Raw genomic sequence first — 22231 nt, forward strand, 5'->3', positions numbered from 1 at the left:
GCTCAGGGCCTGGGTGCTGATTCCTGCTCCTTGCATCCAGAAGCCTCAGGCACTTACCTCACAGATGGGGAGGCACTGCTGCCTCGGCCAAAGGTGGCTGCTGGGGTCCAGTGGGTCAGTGCCCTGGGACAGTGCCTCCCCCCCAGGAGACCATCTGATTGCTCTTCAGTGGGAGACTAAGGACATACCACAAGAATCTTTTTAAGCTGTTAATAAAAAAAATTAAACATCAGGGATTTTTTTTGGTGAGGAAGATTGGCCCTGAGCTAACATTTGTTGCCAGTCTTCCTCCACTTTATATGGGACACCACCAACAGCATGGCTTGATAAGCCATGCTAGGTCCACGCCCAGGATCCGAACCTGTGAATCCCAGGCCACCAAAGCACAGTGGGCGAACTTAACCACTATGCCACCGGGCCGGCCCCAACATCAGTTTTTTAAAATATTTGAATAATACACATCTTTGCCCCACTTTGACTCCTCAGAAGTAACCAGTGTTAAATCTTTAGTGCGTAGCCTTCCAGACTTTTTACACGCACGCACACACACACACACACACACACACACGTTGATCGCACTGTCCATCCCGTTCTGTTATTTGCCTCCGTCAAGGACGGCTCTCCGGGCCGGGGCTTGCATTTCTGCCCCCTCCTTTTTCAAGGGCTGCATAGAACTCTGAAAGAACAGATAGGCCATATCTGTTCAGCCATTCCTCACTTGGTGAGTATTCAGGTTATTCTAGTTTTTCTCCATGACAGACAGAGCTTCAGCAGGCAGCCTTGAGCACACATCCCCGCACACATGTCCAGGCGTACACATGCCTTTCTACAGCCTAGATGCCGCGAGGTGGAGAATTGCTAGGTCAGAGAGTGGCTGCCATCTCATATCCACAGCTGGAGAACTGAGCGTGCTCCCCACACCACAGCAGGTGGGCCGAAGGAGCCAGTGACAAGGACGGTCCCTGCGTCTCCAACCCATGTGCCTTTCTCTTCCTCTGCAGGTACGAGGTGATCTGCCAAAGCTCAGAGCTGGCCAAGGACATCCTGGTGCCCTCCTTCGACCCCAAGAACAAGCACTGTGTGTTTCAAGGTGACCTCTTGCTGTTCAGCTGTGCCGGCGCCCACCCCAGGCACCACAGGATCTGCCCCTGCCGGGACTTCATCAAGGGCCAGGTGGCTCTCTGTAAAGACTGTCTATAGCGGCCACTGGCTTAGCCCGCACACACTCTGCTGGGGAAGATGGTGGCTCCGTCTGGCCACTGGGGGCAGACGTCATTCAGGAACTCTCGCCAGAGCCTGGACTTCTTCATGGAAGATTTTGACTTGATATTGCTCCTCCCATTAATGGAGCCTCCCAGTAGGGTTCTCACCAAAATGAGAACCAAAATGGCTCCCGTCTAGAGCAGCTGTCAGGCCCCAGCCAGGAGCCTGGCTTCTCCCTGGCACAATTTTGTTTTTCTTATTTGAGGAGCAACTGTAGGGAGACTGTCAGTGCAGCTGCTCCAGGGTAGAAAGAGAGTCTAAAGGTTCATTTAAAACAAAACAAAACAAAACCAGAGGAGGACTTGAGCTGGTTGGAAGGAACTTTGTGTGGGAACATTCCTAAACCCATTAACTTATTTATTTGGGAGGGAGGGCGGGGAACCTGGGAGGGCAGAGAGGGACTGATCACACGTCTTGCTACTTCTTTGATTTTTCCACTGTTGACCACCCACCTTCACTATATTATTATTCCTGTCTGCTTCGGATGGGGTGCGCTCTGGGGATGGTGGCCGCTTGAGGCAGCTGTGGATCCTCGAAGTGGATGGTGGCAGAACGAAAGAAAATCTTGTGTGTGTGCTTGACACATGGCAGCTAGGGGACAGGCCTGTGTTGTCCAGAGAGCCCGGCCGGGGACCAAAGACAGGACTGCTTTGCAGTGAAAGGCTTCTTTTCTCTGTGTCCCCTCCCCCTACACACACACCCTGGCCCTAATTTCTGGTTGGGATCCTTTTAGGAACAAAATACAAGAGTAGGGAATTGACATTTGCTAGTCTAGTAAATTCACCCTTCCTCACATGCCACCGGGAGGAGAAAGGTAGAAATTTGAGACTAAAAGAGCCACTCTTGGAGGTCATGCTCTTTACCCGCTAAGAGTCTTTGAGCAAAGATTTGGACAGGGGTGAAGCTGGCCCCTAAGAACTGGTGGCACCATCAAAGCTGGGCTCCAGATAGGTGGGTTTGTGTTCTATTCTCTCTAATGTCTGGTATCACCCAAGTCCAGGGAATGGGGCTGTTGGTGAACTTGATGTTGGCGGGGTGGGGAGCAAGGGCAGGCCAGGATGAATGCAGCGTGCTGTCCTGGCCGCTCACCCGTGGTGTGGGTGTGGGTGTGGGTGTGGTTTGCAAGGGGTGGGAATCTGATGCTAGATTTTATTCCAGGTTGAACCCCCTTCCAAACCCTGGAGTCCCTGTGTACTGCCTTTGTGTGAGCTCTCCACCCCTCTGCTTCAGTGCTCTGGGTGTGTGTGTCTGTGTATTTCCTGCGAAGCCCTGGCATCTCAATGCTGGTAAGAGTGAGCCCTCTTTCCCCTCTTGCAGAATATCCCCATTATGAGCTGTCCCATGATCCACCCAGCCCTCACTGGTGGTTTTGAGTGCCTTGGTTTCCTAGTTCCGTGCTCCACGAGGGTAGCCCTAGCCTCCTAGCACCTTGTGTGCCCTGGGGACAGCTGGGCAAGGCTAATGGCTGGGTAGACCTTTGGGAAATGAAGCTAAAGGAAGAATCCAGAAGGAGCTGGAGCCTTTAGGTACAGGAAGTTAGAGTCATCCTGCTTCTCCGTTCTTTCCTGGTGCAGAAATAATACCAAATGCACAGCCAGCCTTTCTTTCTTAGACCCTCGGTGGGTCTGAATTGCACCTCCAATCCTGGAGAACAGAGGGGGCGGAGGGGAGGGACGGGAGCAGCCAGGGTCTCCTCCACCCCTCAGGTGGCCCCGAGCACCTGTGCCAGGGAGAGTGCTGATGGGGAGGCCTCTGCCCTGAGCATCGATGCAGGGGCCCCTCGTGAACTGACTGAGAACAGTCTCTGCCTGGGCCTAGCAACACGGGCAAAAGTCCAGAGGGAACTTGGTGATGGAATGTGAGTGAATGTGTGTGTGTGTGCTCCCGTGTGTTGTTTTAAGCTTTGTAAGGGCAGTTTCCCGCAGTAGGAGGAGAAACAACTGCCCTCCGTGCTGTTAGGAACCACTTTTCCCTGTGAATGGGTTTCTTGTCTCCACTCTAGGTTCTGGGAATTCCTGTGAGCGCCCAGGCCTGCGATTCCTGGGCCACCGCTGCCCTCTCCTGGGCTCTTCTGGGAGCTTCCAACACCGAGGCTGTCAGTGCAGGCATTCAGCCAGCAGGGGGAGCCTGCGGGCCAAAACGCACTTCCCTCGCTGGGCTAGATTAACCCATTTCAAAAAGAGCTGTTTAAAAAGCACAGGGACTGAAAAACCAAGGAAGCTGGAGAACAATGTCTTGTGGAAAGACGCTGTGCCTGCCTTGTGTCCCAGAAGCTGCAGGGGCCGTTCGCTGGCTGTCCCTGAGCCTCGCTCCCTTCCCATTCCTCTTCTCCAGGTCAGGCCGCCTAGCAGAGCACTTTCCCCACCTGAAGATCCCGCTGGCTTCCCCTAGTCCCGTACTAGAAGGAAGGAGGCTGGAATGCCACTGGTGGGGCTTCTGCTCTCATGCAAACGAACCCACACTCCAGTTGTTGAGGGCATTATGAATAGAAGCGGTGACACCCAAATATATCCTGGCTCCCAGGCCTCTACAGACTTGGCCAACTCTGGTCATTGGCCCACGAGAGGACATTGGGGGAGGGGGCATGTTCCTGCCTGCCCTGGGAGAGGGAGGCACCTCTCAGAGTGAGGGCTGGGAGCCCTTGCTGGCCTTGCTAGGGCCCCTCCTAATAGAAACCTAAACCAATTTGTAATTGAGGACAGTTCCACAGGGAGAGAAATCCTAAGTCAGCATCAGCGTCTTCCTGTGCTACGAGCATATCTTGCCTCGTCTGTAAGTTTCTGTACATTTTTTTCCTAAGTGAAATTTGGCTCCCCCATCCCCACCCTACAGTGTGATCTTAAGTTCTTAAAAAACTTGAGGGAAGACATTTATCTAATTTATTAAAAGAGAGAGCTTTCCTTGAAACATAAACGCTTTCAGGAGCAAACTCCTGAAAGAGGAAACACACTTCTTTTAATGCCAGCGAACACCTCGCTTATTTCCTGCATGTCATTTGGTTTGCACATGTATAAATGGGGAGAGGCTTTTTGCATTTTTGCCTAGATTGGGTTTTTGTCACTGCTTATAGTTTGCTTTTTTTGTGTTTGCTTGGAAATATTGAGTGTTTCTCAGATGCTGTTTATTGTTTCTCTGCCGTGCCTTTTCACTTTTCTTTGGGATTGGTTTTTGGAATCTGGGTGCTGTTGAAGGAAGAGAGCAGACTCCTCCAGCTTGGAGGTAGGACGTGTCCTCTGTCACTGCAGACGCTTAGGCTGGACGCCAGAAACGCCCTCCAAGACCCCTAGGACACAGCATACATGCACATACACCCCCACGAATCCGTGAGAACCCCAAGGTTCTCCCTCTAGACCAGCCCAGGCCCTCTCAGGCTGCTTGTCCACATCTCTGGGGCTGTCTGGGGAATGCTGGTTGCCAGTGGGCCTGTGTTCCCTGCCACGCGGGCACTAGGTGATGTGTGGCCGCAGCAGAAGAGCAGCCGCATCTGAGGGGTTGCCCTGAAAGGAAGCAGGCCCCACTGGGCTCATTAGTAGCAGTGGTCCCAAAACACTTTATCTAGTTAACATAAAGGAGACAGAGTAAGCACCCCATTTTTTTCTGTTTCCTTGGCCAACGCAGGGTGTAATACAGGTGACAACTTAGCTTCCCTTTGGGAGTAGAGCCCCAGTGCAACTCACTGGTCATGGAGGCATAAATTTGACAGGTTGAGTTGAAACTGTGCTGTTTCTAGGTTGGTTCGTGCTTTTTAGACCAGACCAAGGCAGGCCACCCCATTTCTCCAAGGTGGTTCACCTAGGTTGTGTATATAACTGGGACATTGCCGTCCTCTCCCACGCCCCCAGAATTCTTGATTTTAAGGAAAGAGAGTCTATTTTGTTAACGACAGGCTCTGTTGTATCTGTTACTATTCCAGGCCTGGACTGTTTTATTTATTTAAAAATATTTTAATTTCCACATTGGCTTCATTCTAATCCCGTCCATCCCCATAGGGCTACAGAGCACCTTCAAGTGAAGAGATGGATGGACATAGATTCAGACTTCTTTAGGAAGGTATTTCCTAAAGCTGAGAGTGAGTTCCTTTCATTCTTGTTGGCTTCAACAAAAAGTAGAAAACCAAGTTTTTATAGCAAAAGGCCAAATTAGCTGTATAGTCTCGGATGCAGAAAAGAATTACCCTAGCTTCCTTAGCCCTTAGGGTTTTTGTGAGGATTCAGTGTTTAGCAGTGTCTGGCATATAGTAAGCCCTAGTAAATGTTAAATATTGTTAGCATTTCATAAAATTTGAGAAATAAAGAGCTGAGCTCCCTCCCTATCTGTTGATTCAAAAGTAATCCCTACATGAAAATATTACTCCAAATTGACAGAGTGTTGTAGGAATGACTGGTTTAGGATGTCCAAGTCTCACGCCCGCCCTGCTGGTTGGAATATTACCATCTCCCTGATACACTGGCTGATTTGAAAATATGCCTGACCTCAGCCCCCGATGAAACTAGGCTGCAAGAATTTATAAACTAGAGATGACAAGGGTGACCTTTGGCCACATACTGGATCTCACCCCACTGATGTCTTCTGGACCACTCTAGGGGTTTTCTTTGCAGAACTTTTTGAGCTAGAAATAATAAAATGAGTTTTCTCACAGACCATACCCCCAAAGTCAAAGTTAACTATATTCCTCTGAAATGCAGCAATAGTGACTTTTCTGTTTTTTTATTTAAGGGGAAAAGAATGACCAATGAACTTACTCAATCTGTTCTGTCCCCTGGTGGCCTGGGCGGCCCCTCCACAGTCCGAGCCACAAGGGTCAGACTCCTGGGCTGGTTGGCTGTCACATGTTTCTATCAAATGAGAACTTAATTCCATACCCGCCCCGGGGGTGGGGGTCATCTTTAGAACCACTCCCAGAGGCTGCTAGTCATTTAATGATGTTTCCCCAAATCTCCTAAATAGCGGTTTGCTTCTGTTTTATTGGAGTGTCAAAGTTTTATCTCCTCTCCTGTTTGGCCCCATTCTGGACAGACTGCAGTGGTGGAATATGGAGGACTTTGCTGGAGTCCTGTCTTTTGAAGATCCTTTGGATTCTCTGAGGCTGAATCAGCAGTCTATACTTCTGTGGATGTAACATTAGAGTTTACCTTCTTCCAAGCATCACTCCCTCTATCCCAGATTTTGTGAGGCCTTAACATTATCTCCCCCCACTCCCCGCCCCCTGCAGCTGATGAGGCCTGGCAGAGGGACGAAAGGGGAGCCATGTGCTCACACAGCAGGCAGGCCCCTGTCTGGGGGGGCCAGTAGCAGTGGGTGTTCAGAGAGCATTTGCAGCGCTGGGGTCTAAAATCCTCGCTGGGCCAGCAGGACAGGAACTTAGCGCAGTCTTCCACCTCCACCAAAGCTGAGATGGAGCAAACTTGGGAAGCATTTTGCTCCCTGTCGTGCCCAAGTATTAACAGGACCATACGGAACAATCGATGCCAAAGGAGATGGTAACGTCCTCTGTACTGTAGTTGCTGTCACAACCTTGATGTCTTTCTTTAAGCTAATGGCCGTTTACGTCTGTGTCTTCAACCAGCTTCTGGTACAACCATTTTTCTACTGTTCGCTTCTGGGGTTAAGTAGTGCAGGATTCTGCAGATGAGGTGTCGCTGTCCAAATGTACTGTACCGGTATAGAAGAACACAGCTTTGTTTTCCAATGTTGTAGAGAAAACTAGGGAGAACTTTATTTTTCAATAAACTTTTCTTGTGTGACAAGTGGAAGTGATTTTTGGGGGCTGGGTGGGTGCAGGGTCCTCTGCAGAACAAAGCCCAACTGTTGTCCAGGTGCATCCCCCCCGCCCCCTGACACTGGCATCCCAGACTCCGTCTCACCATTTGCAAATACTGCTGAAGATGCCGATAGGATGGTGTGTGTAAGGAGTGGAGGGGAAGGATTTTGCTGTTGAGTATTCTCTCCCGTACACCACATCCACCAATACTAATTTCAGAGCACCTAAAGGAACTGAATTAGAAAGTGGACTGGTAGATTTTATGTGTGTGGTAACTGTGTACTACATCAGATGTTTAAAAATCTTTAAGGATGCGCTAGTAAAATAGCCCTAAAAAGGCTATCTGAGGGCCTGTTAGACCTGGAATACATTCCCCCTCCTCACAAAGAGCTCTTTTTGACCCGGGGCTCAGTGGTCCATGAGCACTTGGTCAGGCACATGCCCTGGAAACACAAGGAAGGTCAAGTCCATGCCCACACCAAGGGCTTGCCTGTAGGTGATGCTGGAGGGCCATGGCTCAGCCCTCATCAGCACAGCCTCTGAAGACAGGGAGCTCCTGGCTGCTGCCCGGAGTGGAGACACCATGCAGTTTCCTTAGCGTGTTTAGTGGGACACAAATCCCGAAAAAGGTGCCAAGAAAAACTTGAGCATGTAAGTTTAAGGGCTGCTACTTCATAGCTTCCACAATGTATGTATTACATACACTGAGGAAACCTGCAGGAAAGAAACCTATTGAATCTTGCCTTTCCCAGACCTGCTCAAACAGTTGACTTTTTCCCACGTAACATGTTCACATTCCATAGAACACTCTTTCAAATGCTGTTGGAGGAGGCCATCCTGAAGCATCAGATTGAAACAAGGTCCGTGAGCTCTTAGACCACCTTCCCTTAACCAGCCTGTAGCCTGATGGGAAATGATGGGGGTCCCTCAGCCCCAGGCAAGATCAGCTCCAAGAGCCTCAGGTACCAGCAAATGAAGGTGTGGACACCCTCCTCCCCTACCCAAGTAGGGGGGTGGGCCTGCCCACAGAGCCACAAAGCCCATCACAACAGTCCTTCCAGAGCTCCACTCCGCACTCCCCCCAGGCACAAGCAACTCCATCCCACGTCATCCTTCAGCCACAACGGAAAACGTGCCCAGGACACTGACAACGCTCAAAGATAATGTCCCGTACCATACAAAACAGGGAAAGGTCTTTATTGGTCAGACACTGTCGCCCGGACGAGCAGCAGTGCTAGAGGTACAGAATGTTGTGTGTTGGGGGAACACTTTTAACGGACTCTATACCTAACGTTACATAAACGGAGAACATCTTGTTCCTTACAGAGGAGGAAGCCATCTCTAACAGACAGTAATGTACCATTACCACTTTAACACAGCATATAGATATATGCATACATGGATAGATTATATAATTATTTATTACAAATAAACTAGTTTCACATCTCTCAAAAATGGATCCTGTTTTTACATGTATGTTCAGGTTCTGAATGTACAAGGGCCAAGTGCTTAGTTCGTCCATGCAAAGCTCATACATATATCACTAAGTACTTTAAAAATAGAATGGTCTCCTTTTAGACAAATCTGTCTAGATTTAGGATTAGTAAAACGGTATGAAACTAATGAAATACATTGATAGGAATTAGGAAGTGATACATACTGATGGTTCTGGGTATGTAAAGGGCTGAGGGACAAAAGGATATAGTCTTCCCTTAAAATCTGCCAGGAGATGAGAAACTTGAACCAGGAGGTGGCTGGGGCCACATGGAGTCCAGAGGAGGTGGGTCTGGTCAGTTGCTATCCATTTCAGGCTCGGAGCACCACAAAACAACGTTCTGCCAAGCAGAGATGTTATGCTACCCACAAGGACCTTTTCACTCCAGAAAATAGAAAAGGTCAGTTCCCACTGGAAATGGGGAAACCCATCTCCCCTCCTGCACACATTGTCCTAAGGTGTTTGACGGGGGCAGTGGAGCGAGGGGGAGCAGTGCAGACCAACCTGCCGGCCAGACCTCATTCCCATGAGCACAAACTTTCCAAAAAAGAAATTGGATGTTCCGTTAAATATTGGCACCATCTGCCTGTGTGGAAACCTCTCATTGTCCTGACAGTCTTCAGGCGGATGCAGAGCTGCTGGCCCTGGCCACCTTCACTCAAACATCTCGTAGTGGCGCGTCTGCCTCACCCTGGGCACCATGTCGATGAGGAGCCTGCAAAGAGGAAACAGACAGGTCACCCCAACACACCCTCCACAGCCCTGGGGTTTGAGCGCTTGGAGAAGTAGCCAGGAGGCACTTTTTTACATGTATATAAGTCACATACCATGAAATCCACCCTTTAAAGTGTATAATTCAGTGAGTTTTAGTATATGCATAGGTTGTACAACCATGATTACCATCTAATTCCAGAACATTCTCATCACCCCAAAAAGAAACCCCATACCCAGCAGCAGTCACTCCACCTCCCCCTGGCAACAACTAATCTATTTTCAATCTCTATGGATTTGCCTATTCTGAATATTTCCTCTAAATGGAATCGTTTGAGATGTGGCCTCTCATAACTAGCTTCTTTCATTTGGCAGAATGTTTGAGGTTCCCCCACCTTGTAGCATAGATCAGTACTTCATTCTTTTTATGGCTAAATAACACTCCGCCGTATGTCTCTACCACATTTTACTCATCCATTCATCAGTTAACGGACATTTGGGGTGTTTCTACTTTTTGCCTACCAAGAATAATGCCGCTATGAATGTTCACGTACAAGCTTTTGTGTGGATGCATTTTCATTTCTCTGGAGTATTCACCAAGGAGTGGAATTGCTGGGTCAAATGGTAACTCCACAGGGAACATTTTGAGGAACTACCCAACTGTTTCCAAAGCAGATGCACCATTTCACATTCCCACCAGCAACGGATGAGGGTTCTAATTTCTCCACATCCTCACCAACACTTACTGTCTTTTGATTAGAGCCATCCTAGTGGGAGACAGGAAGCATTTTAACATTTAAAAACTCAGTGCCTTTTACAAACGGTTCTCTCAAAGGCCGACTCCAGCCCGGATGTTGGATATGGAGTCAGCGATGCCTGCGCAGCACTTCTTCAGTGTGAGGACCCACAGGGGGCTAGGACCCAAGGCCCAGGGTGGGTTTGTCCTCAGCATGGCCCTTCTACACTGACAAGTCCCTTTTGTAAAGAGTTCTCTGAGTGTGGGGGCCCAGCCTCCCTGCTCTCGCTGTAGCATTGCCCACATGTAGCAGGTGGCAGAAGGGGCCTCACCCGTGAGGACCTGCCTGGTGCATCATGAAAACCCCCATTACAGAGAAAGAAAGGGGCACAAATCTTCAGGCACAAAGGGTTACAGGGAGGACCATAGAGCAAACTATAAAAACGACAAAGAAGTAAAGGAGGCCTTTGTCACTTAAGGCCTAGGCCTCTTGTCAAAGTCCTTGCCTCACTTCTGTGCCAGCCACAAGAATATGACTCCTGCTGGGGGCTTTTCCAGTCACCTGACCTCACCCAGGCCCAGGAAGGTCACAGGTACAAAACGTGACCATCAGGGGTGGGAAGCACAGCCCTCCTGGCCGAGGGGAAGCAAAGATGAAGGCAGGAACTTACTTGACCCCATAGGCAAATATGGTGAGGCCGATCAGCACACCTATGCTGCCATCCAAGTACCAGACCGCCGAGTTATGCTTGAACACTTCCGCACTCAGAAGAATGGAGAAGCCCATCACGCCACCCACGAGGGAGTTAAACCCTGGAGAAGAAGCAAAGAGAGGCTGACAGCAGTGCCAACCAAACTTTCTTAGTGCAAGAAAACTACCCAAATGCCAGGCGTACCTCCACGTTCCAGAGCACGTGCTGGAAGGAACGTTGCCCAGAAGTGCTCTAGTGGGTGATAGCTACCACCTGAGGTACCTACATGGCTTGTCAAGTCTCCACTCAAATGTCACCAGAGTCCTCCCTGGATAGAGCCATCACCCCATGGTCAGTCTCCATCCCCTGCCTGGCACTTACGCCTGCATGACATAGCCTGTGTGTGGGGGTATTGGCCATCTTCCCATGCCTACTAGAAGGCAGAGTGTGAGAAGGGGCTTCCATCCCTGTAGAACCCACCGTGTCCGAAACAGTGCCTGGCACACGGGAGACATTCCTGGTGACTCAAATCTGTTGAATGTCTGCTGGGCCAAGTCCAGAGTTGGGATTGTCTCAATCCCATGAAGCCAGATTATTATCCCCATTTACCGATGAGAGTACTAGGTTAAGCAGAGTGAGGGTTAATAAATTGACCAAAGTTGTACAAATAGAGAGGGGCAGGGCCGGGGTTCTATCTGAACCCATGTCCTTTCCTTCCAGAGTCTCCTTAAGTCACCCGAGGACTTTCACTCCCCAGGAGGAGAAATACAAAGTCTAGAATTAACCACATGGCTGCAGAAATGGCTGTCGAGATAGAACTGGAGTCAATAGGTATTGATCATCCCTTGCATATGTTACCTCATTTGGTCCCCACAGTTTAGGAGTCACATTTCCATATTACGTGTGAGTCTTTAAAGGCCACACAGGCAAGGAAAGGCTTAGAGTGGCTCCTGGGGTCTCGCTGTGGTGTAAGCCACAAGGCCCTTGCCGCCCTCAGCATAATGGTGGCCCGGAGAGAAGCTCCAGGTCCCTGTTGCCCTGGTGGCCCCCTCGCAGCTGGTCTGTGCAGGGCCAGTGACCTCTCCAGCAACAGGCCTGTCCTGGGGCAGCTCCGCCTGCAGAGTAGTGCTGTGCTTTTGAGGAACTCAAAAACATTAACTCCAGGATCAAGCAGGAAAATTGAGATTAAACAACCTTAAATACATTCCCTGGGGGCTGGACACCTTGGGGAGAGGTTCTAAATGAAGAGTACGGAGAGTATGGGATAGAGATGATCAGAACAAAGCCTGGTAAGACCCCTTTCTCAGGATCCAAAGGGCGGACTGCAGCAGGGTGCTCCCCGATAATGGGGACCTGGGCCCACAAGGGCCTCTCTGATCGATATTGCATCACCCCTCTTCCCTTCCCCAGCATCTCCGCCATCTCCCCACTCCAATGCTCAGCGGATGACTCCGCCCCATATTGCTCAGAGCACATACGTTCAGACAACGAAACCTCATCTTCCCAACATCAAATCCACCCCCCCACCTGTGCCTGCTGCCCCCACATCCTCAGCTGCTTCTCTGTTATCCCTGCTCCTGTCTAAGACTAACTCCTTCAAACCTGTTCCCCAAAGGGCTTTGTTCTTGAAATTCGCCCTCTCGTGGATCCTTCCCGTGGGGAGAAATCTTACTATCACCCACCTCAAACTCCTTCCTTGACTCCACGCTACCCCCACCACAACCCCATTCACTATCGCCCTTCACGAAACTCCTTCAAGAGTTGTCCACCCCGGCTGACTCCACATCCATCCCTCCTCCCCACTGCCCTCCCTGAGGTCATCGAAGACTCCATGCTGACACACGCCAAGGTTAATTCCTGGTCCTCATCTTACATCCATCTTCCTGGGAACTCTTCTTTGGCCTTCCCTGACACTGCTGGCTCTCCTCTTTCCACTCCCGCTATTCTTTCTCAGTCTCCTCTGCTAGATCCTCCTCTCTTCCCCATCTGAGTGCCCAGCTCAGCCCTCTGAACTCTCCTCTATCTACATTCTCCTCCTTGGTTATCGCCTCCAATCCCATAAGCCAGTGTCTCCCAACTTCCTCTCTTTTGTCCTGACCTCTCCCCTCAGCTGCAGACTCATTCATATAAGCATCTCAAACTGAACATGTTCAAAATAAAAATCTCCATTTCTGCCCCCAAATACCTCACCCTCTAGCCAGCTTCTCTGTAAATGATGCCACTGTCCACCCAGCTGCCGGTGCTAAAAATCTAGGAGCCCATTCTTGACTTTTCTCATACCCCAAATCCAATCAATCGCCAGTCTAACCAATCCATCAAGTAGTGCTTGCCAACTGTTACCTCCAAAACTCATTCTCAGCCTCTCACCCCCGCCCCCGCCCCACCCTGGCTCAAGCCACCCCATCCCCTGCCTGCACCCCTGCAACAGCCTCTTCAACACCTCCCCTGCTTCCCCTCCTGTCCACATCTCCCTCCACCACAATCCACTCCTCTCACAGTAGCCAGAAAGCCAGAGTGACCTTGGTAAGCGGACAGCAACCAAAACCCTCCAAAAGAATAGCCACCCAGTTTTGAATCAAACTCTTCACGGCTGACAAGACCTGATGTGATCAGCCCTCCTGCCTCTCCCACATCGTGGCCATGGCTCCCTTCCTCGTTCACTGTGCTCTGGTCACAACACCTACAACAGCCAACCCTGGCCTCCCCACTTTGGGCTCACCACCTGTCAGCCCACACCCCTCCTCCTGGGGTCTCCCATCGCTGCCACCTTCCCAGCCTGAATTCTGACACCCTCAGAGAACCTAAGGCGCTTCCTCTTTACCTCGGCCACACCCTCCAACCTTCTCGTCCTTACTGCTGCTTTGTTTTTCTCCATAGCTCTTCACTTCATAACACGGTTATGTTTACCATTTTTCTTTTCACAACCATCTCTTTGCCACTAGAACATAGGCTTAAGGACAGAGATTTTGCCTCTTCTTGCCGTATTCCAAGTCCCAGGACAGGGGATGGCACTTCTCTGGCTCAACTGATTGCTGCATTGATTCATGAATGAGCAGATGGAGGGAAAGAGGAGAGGAAGGCATGGGTCATGGCCTCACCGGTGCTAAGAGGGCTCCCACTCTGCAGCAGCAGCCAGGCGGAGCTGTCCTGAGAGAGGAAGCCAGTGCCCGTGCCCAGGCTCTGGTGGGGCCTGTGGCTAGAGCTCTGGGGAGACTGCCAGCAAGAGGGGGTTTGGAGCCTGGCCCAGGGTTCACTCCTGAACTGCAGGGTGTGGCCTGGGGCTCCCTGGAAAGTCAACCTCCACACTCCCTTCTGAGGTTCTTTATAAGGTTCACCCCTGATGGACCCTTCCAACCCAATTTCACGAGCATAAAGGTGACAAGAAGGGACTAGGAAAGGCAAACTCCCCAGTCTTCCTCCCACTCGGAGGCCGCATCCTCCAGAAGCCAGCCCAGGGAACTGTGTTGAGAGAGAAGCCAGGACTTGCTGGGAGCCTGGGGCTCGTGAGGGCTTTTCCAGGTAGGGTGCCTACCTGCCCACCACCCCCAGTGAGCACCTCCACCCATCACCCACTGGGGCCCCCTCTGCAGGACAGCCAGCCTGATGGAGAGCTTTCTGTAGGTGCCCTGAGAGAGCGAGAGTGGGGCGGAGGTGCGGACTTTAGCTCCACCTGAGATGTGCCTCACCAAGTCCTGAGGCCACTTCTCCAAGTCTTCCACCTCTGACCACGGAGGCGAGGGACAGGTGGGCCCGCTCCCTGGGCAGCCTCCTGGCTTCCCCTTCTCAGGGTGGCTCAGGGCCAAGGCTGCAGGCTGGGCCCCCGGGGAGTTTGTTTCTGTGGCTTCTCCACGCTCACTCACCTCTGGACAATGAAGAAACGTGCCCAGCATCCTTTCAGCCTCTGCTCTCCATGCAGTTCATGTAGCTGACTCTCCTAAGCCCACATGTTTTAAAAGCACAATGGCCCACCTGCAGCCTTTTGTCGCCACAATGGAAAGCTCTGAGCCAGTTGGGTCCTTCCCAGCCCCTTGCATACAGAGCATATTGGGACTTCCTCCCTCTCCGACCCGCCCATGGGTTGTGGCCTCTGCATATCACACCCTCAATTCTGCCTCCACATCTCCCAAAGCAGGGGGGCAGCAGGGCCACTCTGAGAAGGGGAGGCCGATTTCCCTCCCGACTTCTCTACATCAAGGTCATCCCTCCCCTCTCCTGTTACGAGAGGCTGGTGTTTACCCTCTTGCCTCTGGTTGTCCCTGGAATCTTGTAACAGGTGGAATCAGACGAGTCTTCAAAAAACAAATCTCTGCAGCCATCGTTTCTCAGAAGGCCACGAAAAGCATCAGCAGAGGCCACAACATTGTCACTGGCTCCCTGGGCTCATCGAGCATTCTCAAAGTTGGGAGAATTTTGTTTTGGGGTGGCTAGAGGAAAGGGAGAGACAAGGAGGAGATGGGCGCTGCCCCAGGACAGACTGGAATCCTTCACTCCCCTCTCTACATCTTGGTCACGGCACAAGTGGGCCCCGGGAGCCCTCAGAGAATCCGGTGGAGCTCAGAAAGGCTGCAGAGAGCATGTGAGGTTCCCCAGACCGCCACTAGATGTCCACTCAGCTCCACCAAGTCACTCCACTCTGCAAGCTGAGGACAGCCCAGCCTCTGATTTCTGACAGCAGGGCCCACCCATGCGTGCTCCCACCCATGTGTGCTCCCGAGAGTTCACAGCTGATGGATTTGCAGTGTGTTCACCTTCCAGGAGGAGCCTCTGACCTGCTTAGCTCCACTCACCCTTGGTTATGACAGAGCCTGACTCACTTCAGCCTCACCTGTAAGCCTGCACGAGAACGCTGGAAGGAGCACGCAGGTACAGGGGCTCGGTGCCTTTCTGCCCTGCCACATCCTTCGGAACCTGAGAGCCTTCCCAGCCGCAGCCATTCCACACTCAAGCCCTGAGCTCACAGCCCTGCCCACCAGACCACCCATCTTCTCACACAGCACACAAGGCCTTATGGGTCACTCACCTCTGGGGAGCTGTCCTCACCCCACACAGGCCCACAAACTTGTTCCTGTCCCCTCAGTTAAAACCAGAGCTGTTGCAAGGAATAAATGCTGTCATCAGTTTAAGAACACAAAATAATGCCTGAGGCTATCTTGATTAGAGGCTCCACTAGTCTTGCCTTAATGACAGATAAGAGTCTGTATAATTAAGCACATTAATTTTATGCAGAAAATTCTGATTCAAAGTTTTTCATGTGCTTGAAAACCCTCAGAGACTCTTGGTGATTTAGAATCGTGAGAGAGTGAGTACAGCCTGCCCGGGCCCCTCAACTCAGAGAGGTTTCCAGCCCTCCCGGCGGGCAGCACTGGAGCCGGGCTCCTGGCCCGAGTTCAGAGCTCTCTCCAGGTACTTTCCACACTGTCCCTCTGTCTGATTTGTAGTATCAACTTGCTCTACAAAATCACTTTACCTTAAATAATGCAGAGCCATCTTCAGCCTAGTCCTCGCAGCAACGATTGCATGTAGACTAAATAGCCAAAGACACAAAACCAAATTCGAAAAGATTTACTGCGCTGCATGGCACGGAGTGGGGAGGTCTGGAATTTACCCACCTCCTGCTGCCCCCCTTTCCCTGAAGACCTTCTTCCTGGCTGTAAGGACACAACCCAGCAAGACAAAGGCTCTGGTGGAGTCAGCCCAACCCAGTTCACACACAGCTCGAGCCTGGGAAGCAGCCACCTCCCCACTGACGGGGGAGGCCTGCCCTCCCTCCCTGCACCAGAAGCTGTTTGCTGGACTTGCTTCCTGCTTGGAGAGAAAGTGCCTGGCCTGTCCACTGCCCTGGCCAGACCCTGAGAGGGGCATGCCCAGCATAGTGGCCACAGGGGATGCACTCCAGAGCCAGCCCCTCAGAAAACCCTCAATATTAGTGATAGGCATGGTCTGGAATCCCATCCTGCCCCCTACCTCCAAATGGAGGGAAGAACCGAGAGGAGATAATTACAGATGGTTCCCTAGTTCTGGTCATCAACGAAGGAGTGAAACTGGGATCCCAGACAATACAATCAGCAGGAGGCTGGAATTACTGCCCCAGATTTTGCTGACACTCCCACCAAGTGACTGCAGAGCACACCGACCCCCCACCTGCCCTGGGGCCCCTTATGGGGAACAGGCTTAGGGATGGGGGTGCTGCCTCTGCTCTTTGCAGTGGTGCTGTCTTTCTGTCTGTGTCTGTCTGTCTCTCTCTCACCAACCCCCATGGCCAAAGCATCCCCAAGCCCTGCCCATTTTATTAATATCGCCAACATTTCCTCAAATCCCCTACATCCTCACCCCTCTGCCCTCACCCCTGGCCATACCACCGCCTTCCCCTCAGCTCCCCAAGACCTCTCCCCACGTCAGCCCTTGTTCCTTCCACTCTGTTCCAGCTTTACGGCCAAGGGGCTCATTAGAAAACATCCATCACATTACCTCATTTGTTTAAATATTTGGCAAAATATCCAAAATCCTACCCTTCACCTAACATCCTTCATGACCTGCCCTTGCCCACCGTCGGGGCCCCTGATTCTGCGTGCCCCCTTCCTCACGCGCCCCCGCAGATGCCCCAGGTTCTCTCCCACAATTCCCTCTGCCTGAGAGCCTTCTTCCCCACTTTCCACCTGTTTGTGGAACAATTTTCACTGAAACCATCCACTTCCACTTTAATGACTCCTCCCCGGTTCAAGAGCATGATGGAAATACTGCTTACGCGTGTGGACAGTTTTGTGTGTGAAAATCACAAAGTCAGAAGTTATTTCATTAGAAAAAACAGACTCATCTTCTCTGTACACCAAGTAAAATGGCGAGAAGTTAGAAGAACAGTGAAGCCTAAAAGAAAGTTGGTATCTGGAATATCTGTAAGAGGTTCAGTAGAACCACCAGTCAAGGCATAGGGCCCACTGCTCTGAGAAGGGGGTCGAGCCCCATGGTCACGGGTGGGGAGGGGGACACAGCCTCCTGCCTGAGGGCCTGACGGGGGGCATGCGGGGGAGGGAGGTGTCTGACTGCTGGGTGCACACTCAGGCTTCCACAGGGCACTTCCTGTGTCTGGACTGTGGTCACCTGAACAGATACAACGCCAGTACTCTGAGAGGCTTTGTGACTTAAGGGTCCAACTCGGATCTGAGAGAGGAACCCCAGAGTTCTGACCACTGGGAGCCTAGAAAGCTGTGCTGACCGGTGCAGCCCCCGACCCAGGCCTGCCTTCCCCATTCTGCATGTTGCTGATAAAGAGACACAGAGAGAGGGGCACAGAACATACCGCAGGGAAAGCCAAACCCAGCCAGGCCTCTGCTCTGCTCAGGCCTAACGGGCCCAGGCAGAGCTGTGTCCCTCAGAGCAGCATGAAAGAACCTCGAAGGTGGCTGGAACACCCACCTCTAAACCCCTGGTTAAGGCGGACGCGGCTCTCAGCACAAGCACCCCTGCGCCACTCACCCCTAAGGAAAGGAGGACCCCACAGCCAAAGGAGGTATTTTCTTTTCAGATGAAAAAGCAGCAGACCAGAAAAATCACAGGATTGAACATTTCTCCCCAAATTCTGGGTCTGACCCAGAGAGGAAAGGGCACCGAGATGGGCCAGGGTCTCGTGGGACAATTAGGGTCAGACTGCAAACTGCCCATGAATCCATTGTCTCAGTGGGTAACAGAGACCTCAGGAGACGTGGGCAGGCTGTGCCCTCAGGCGGGCCTGCATCGTTCCCATGGGACAGAACCACAAGGTCTTCAGGTCTGGCTCTGATAGACAGAGCGATCCATATATGTCAGAGGGGTGATGTAACTCAGTTGCAACCCCACTCTCGGGGACCAGGCAGGACTGTTCACACCAACAGGACAGACACCTGAGAGGGGTAATTCTGACTCTGCCTTAGGAGCTGTTTCCCCAGCTAACATGGCACCACCCACAGCACCAGGCACAAGAGAATTCTGTAACCCCCAAGTCCAGTGTGACTGCAGCATCAGGATCTAATTCCAGCAAACCAGACCTGAGGTCAGCTGAATCCCAACTGCACTCGCCCTGATGGAGGAAGGCAGCCTCAGGGCTTCATCTGGAGCTGGAGGAGCCGGGCTGGGCCGCCTGGGACACACAGGGGCCTTCACGCCGCTTGAAAGCAGAGCAGGGAACAGGACGGCTCAACCCTGGCAGCCGATCCTCCTCGTCTCTTAAACAGCTGCTACTGTTTAAAAAGTTTTCGTTTCATCTGGGCAAATGGGCTCTGCAGCCCAGGGAGAGAGGCGGCATCTCGCAGGGGTGGAAGCAAAGAGTGAGCCCTAGAAACGCTCACTAGAGGAAGGATTCTGAGAGCTGTTGGTCGAAACAGCATATAGGAGCACTGCACACTGCAGGGTCCACCTTCCCTGGTGGCAGTGTGTCCTGAGGACTGGCCACGGAGGCAGCAGCAAACCTCAGTGTGCACCGTGGACTGGGCGCTGGTGTAAAATGACTTCCTGGGCCCCACCTCACACTCCAGAATCAGAATCTTCAGTGGGGAGGCCCAGGAATCTGTGTGTTTAACACACACCACAAGCAGTTGTGATGCTGCCAGTGGTAGTGGTCAACAGACTAGCATGTGGGGTCCCTTGGTTTTGTAGTCAGCCTATCAGATCATATAACCCCAACTTCTTCAGGCCTGTTCAAAGGAACCCACCCACATACATACACACAGGCGATGCTACTCCAGGGCAGTGCAGTCGAAAAGCTGGCAACCTCACTGTGACTCCCTGCCCACCTGCCCCGCTCCACACACAGCAGGGCATCAGGACGAGGAGTCAGAGCCCGCACGTGTCACCATGCTTTGTCACCTGGGAGAGAAGAGCCCTCTGCACTGCTACCCGCCCTGTCCACAACAGAACAGCAGCCACCCACACACATCTGCATTGAGGTATTTCACATAGGCGAGAACCTTCAGAGTTTAGGGGGTAAAGTGGTTCGTTTCTTAAAAAAGAAATGCAACAATTTCTGCTCTATTTTGTGCAGACACACCCACCAACCCACAAGTTTTCACCCTTTGACCTCCCATCCCACAGTACGGGGGCTCACCGCTCTACTCCTGATCCCCTGCACACACTCAGGAATGAAGACAAAGAAAATGAGCAGCCGACAGTGTTTGTCAAGTTTCTTGTCCCCTTGCCAGCACTAGTTGGTGGCGGTCCTACTTTCACACACCCTCCTCTGTCATTGCAAAGGCCACGCAGGAGCTCCTCCTGACCCATGGGGACACTTCTACCTGGTTTGGGTTTTAAGCAGAGAACACATGGATCCTTTGCCCAGTGAAGCCCTGGTAACTGCAGCTTAACTGCCAGGTGAGCATCTCACCAACTGGAGGGGAAAATGAGCATGGAGAATTCACAAAGGAAACTGATAGAACCCAGAAAAGACCTTTACTTCTTACGCAACGCACATGAAAGCCAAGACTCCAGGAGGTCCTTTGTGATTCATGATTAAGAGGCTGGGAGCCCCAATACACCCTGTTAAGAGCTCAGAGTGGAGGTGATGCATGAAGAGTTTATTAAATTCCCAGGTACAGGACTTCTGCCCTGATTTGGGAACGCTGAGAATCATTTAGCAGCCTGCAGAGAGGAGGACAGTGAGGAAAGGATTCCAGATTGTTGAGCTCTTCTGCAAGACAAGCAACTAAAAGTGACCCAAACAGCATCTTCCCTCATTGGGAGCTCAGCCCCCAGAGATCAGGCACCCTGGCCTTACTCACCATCTGTTATGAGTGCTCTGCTGGTCAGAACCTTCCCCAGCATAAACTTCAACACGGCCAGGATGCTGCAAAGGATCCCACTTAAAATGGAGACGCTGAACAGGAAGTCATCCTAGAAGAGAAAATTTTGGATTTCAATAGTTCACCTCCTGCTAGAGCGGATCATCTGCAAACCACTTGCCTTAAAAACCAGCTTTGTTCCCAGAACAAATAATCAGCTGGGTATGCTGCCACCAGGTGGGAGTATACTGCTTGTTTTCATACCTCAGTTACCTGTGTCGCTGAGAATTGGAAAAGAGGATCAAAACCAGATAATCCAGATTTATATTTCCTTAGAAACCCATTAAGTATTTCTTTTCCTGTGGGAGATTCTCCTTCTCACTATTCTGCTGAAATGATTGGCAATCATTGATCAATAACAGAGTTGGTCAGAATGCTAAAAACAGTGCCTTCTATGTAGTGTTTTTCCACAGATTCGAAAAGCAGCTGATTAAGAATTATGGACCACGTAAGTACACCACTGACCTAAGAACAGGTGAACACAGAGCCAACTGAATTTGCCACAGGGTCAATTATGGCTGAAACTATATATAACCATATTTTTTCCTTAAATTCACACAAGGCAATTGGAAGTTCAAATATATAGAGACTTCAAGGTGGGAAAAAGGTGTCTAAAAATAGTCTGCTATTGATGTTATCTTTGCACTTCCTGTAAGCTGTTACCTTACCTTTGCAAGCAAATGATTGAGTCACATATGCAAAGGCGAGCACCACTATCTCACAACAGCAGGGCCCAGTGAGCTCCTCAGCCTGGAGCTCCCATGCATCACCCCTGTGGGACACAGCCTTCAGATTCTCCTAGATTAAAATGCGACTGCCAGCAGAAATCTGATAAAGCATCATATCTACCCAAAGAAATAGGATTCCTCAAGTACTTTATTATTCAAATTCATTAACCTGGTGACAGAAAGCTGGTGGAGGAAAGACAGTCTATTTCCTTGGGTTCAAAACTGAACAAAGTCATTTGAAAAATCACCTCCCGGGAAACAGGACATCTGCATGAGCATCAAAGCGTCTCCCCCCAGTACTGGTCAATGGTGGCTAGTTTTAACATATGTTCCCAAATCCTTTGCTACTCCTTCCTCCAGGAGGCACAGCTTAGTTCCCTCTTCCGTTGACTTTGGGCTAGACTCGTGACTGGTGTCTAACAAATACGCCGTAGAAAGGGAAAAATAGTAACTTTGAAGTGGAAGAAGCTGGCGAGCGATCTTAGCCAAGTGATCAAGATTAACATGACCATTAATAAGTGATGCTGACATCATATACCTCCTGACATGATGTGACGTGATGAGAAGAGCATGTCTTGGTGTTCCACCCAAAACCCATAACCTCAGCTGAATCGCGAAAACACATCAAACAAACCCGTTTTGGGGGACAGTCCACAAAATACCTGAGCACTACTTTTCCCACATGTCAAGGTCCTGAAGGACCAGGAATGACTGAGAAACTGTCAAATTGGAGATAAGGAGACACGAAAACTAGAAGCAATATGGTGGCCTGGACTGGATCCTGGAAGAGAAAAAGGTCATCAAGTGGAAAAGCTGGAGAAATCAGAATAGAGTCTGGAATTTAGTTAATATGTAATCGCATAGTTTGGGTAAATGTAGCCTGGTTATCTTCGTGAGATGTTAACACTGGGGGAGGCTGAATGAAGGGTACACAGGAATACTCTGTAACGTCTTCATAACTCTTTTATAAATCTAAAATTATTTCAAATTTTAAAGTTTTTTTTTAAATAATCACCTCACTAAAGTTTCACCTCTTCAA

General features: G+C 50.8%; 2 protein-coding genes across 5 annotated transcripts in view; one reads left to right on the plus strand and one right to left on the minus strand.

The window, feature by feature from the left end:
* The window catches only part of MGAT5 (alpha-1,6-mannosylglycoprotein 6-beta-N-acetylglucosaminyltransferase), a 328832-nt gene extending 321831 nt beyond the window's left edge, over window positions 1–7001 (plus strand). For all 4 annotated transcript variants that reach the window (XM_046658446.1, XM_046658445.1, XM_046658444.1 and 1 more), the window contains one exon: window positions 1002–7001. In XM_046658446.1, coding sequence (XP_046514402.1) covers window positions 1002–1200 — 199 coding nt within the window. In that variant the 3' untranslated portion in view covers window positions 1201–7001. The remainder of the gene's footprint in view (window positions 1–1001) is intronic.
* A 1236-nt stretch (window positions 7002–8237) lies between these two features.
* The window catches only part of TMEM163 (transmembrane protein 163), a 220787-nt gene continuing 206793 nt past the window's right edge, over window positions 8238–22231 (minus strand). Inside the window, exons 6-8 of the mRNA XM_046659366.1 lie at window positions 20405–20516; window positions 10638–10779; window positions 8238–9234 (exon numbers count right to left, since the gene is read on the minus strand). Coding sequence (XP_046515322.1) covers window positions 9174–9234; window positions 10638–10779; window positions 20405–20516 — 315 coding nt within the window. The 3' untranslated portion in view covers window positions 8238–9173. The remainder of the gene's footprint in view (window positions 9235–10637; window positions 10780–20404; window positions 20517–22231) is intronic.

Source organism: Equus quagga, chromosome 4 (assembly GCF_021613505.1).
Source record: "Equus quagga isolate Etosha38 chromosome 4, UCLA_HA_Equagga_1.0, whole genome shotgun sequence".
Taxonomy (NCBI): Eukaryota; Metazoa; Chordata; class Mammalia; order Perissodactyla; family Equidae; genus Equus; species Equus quagga.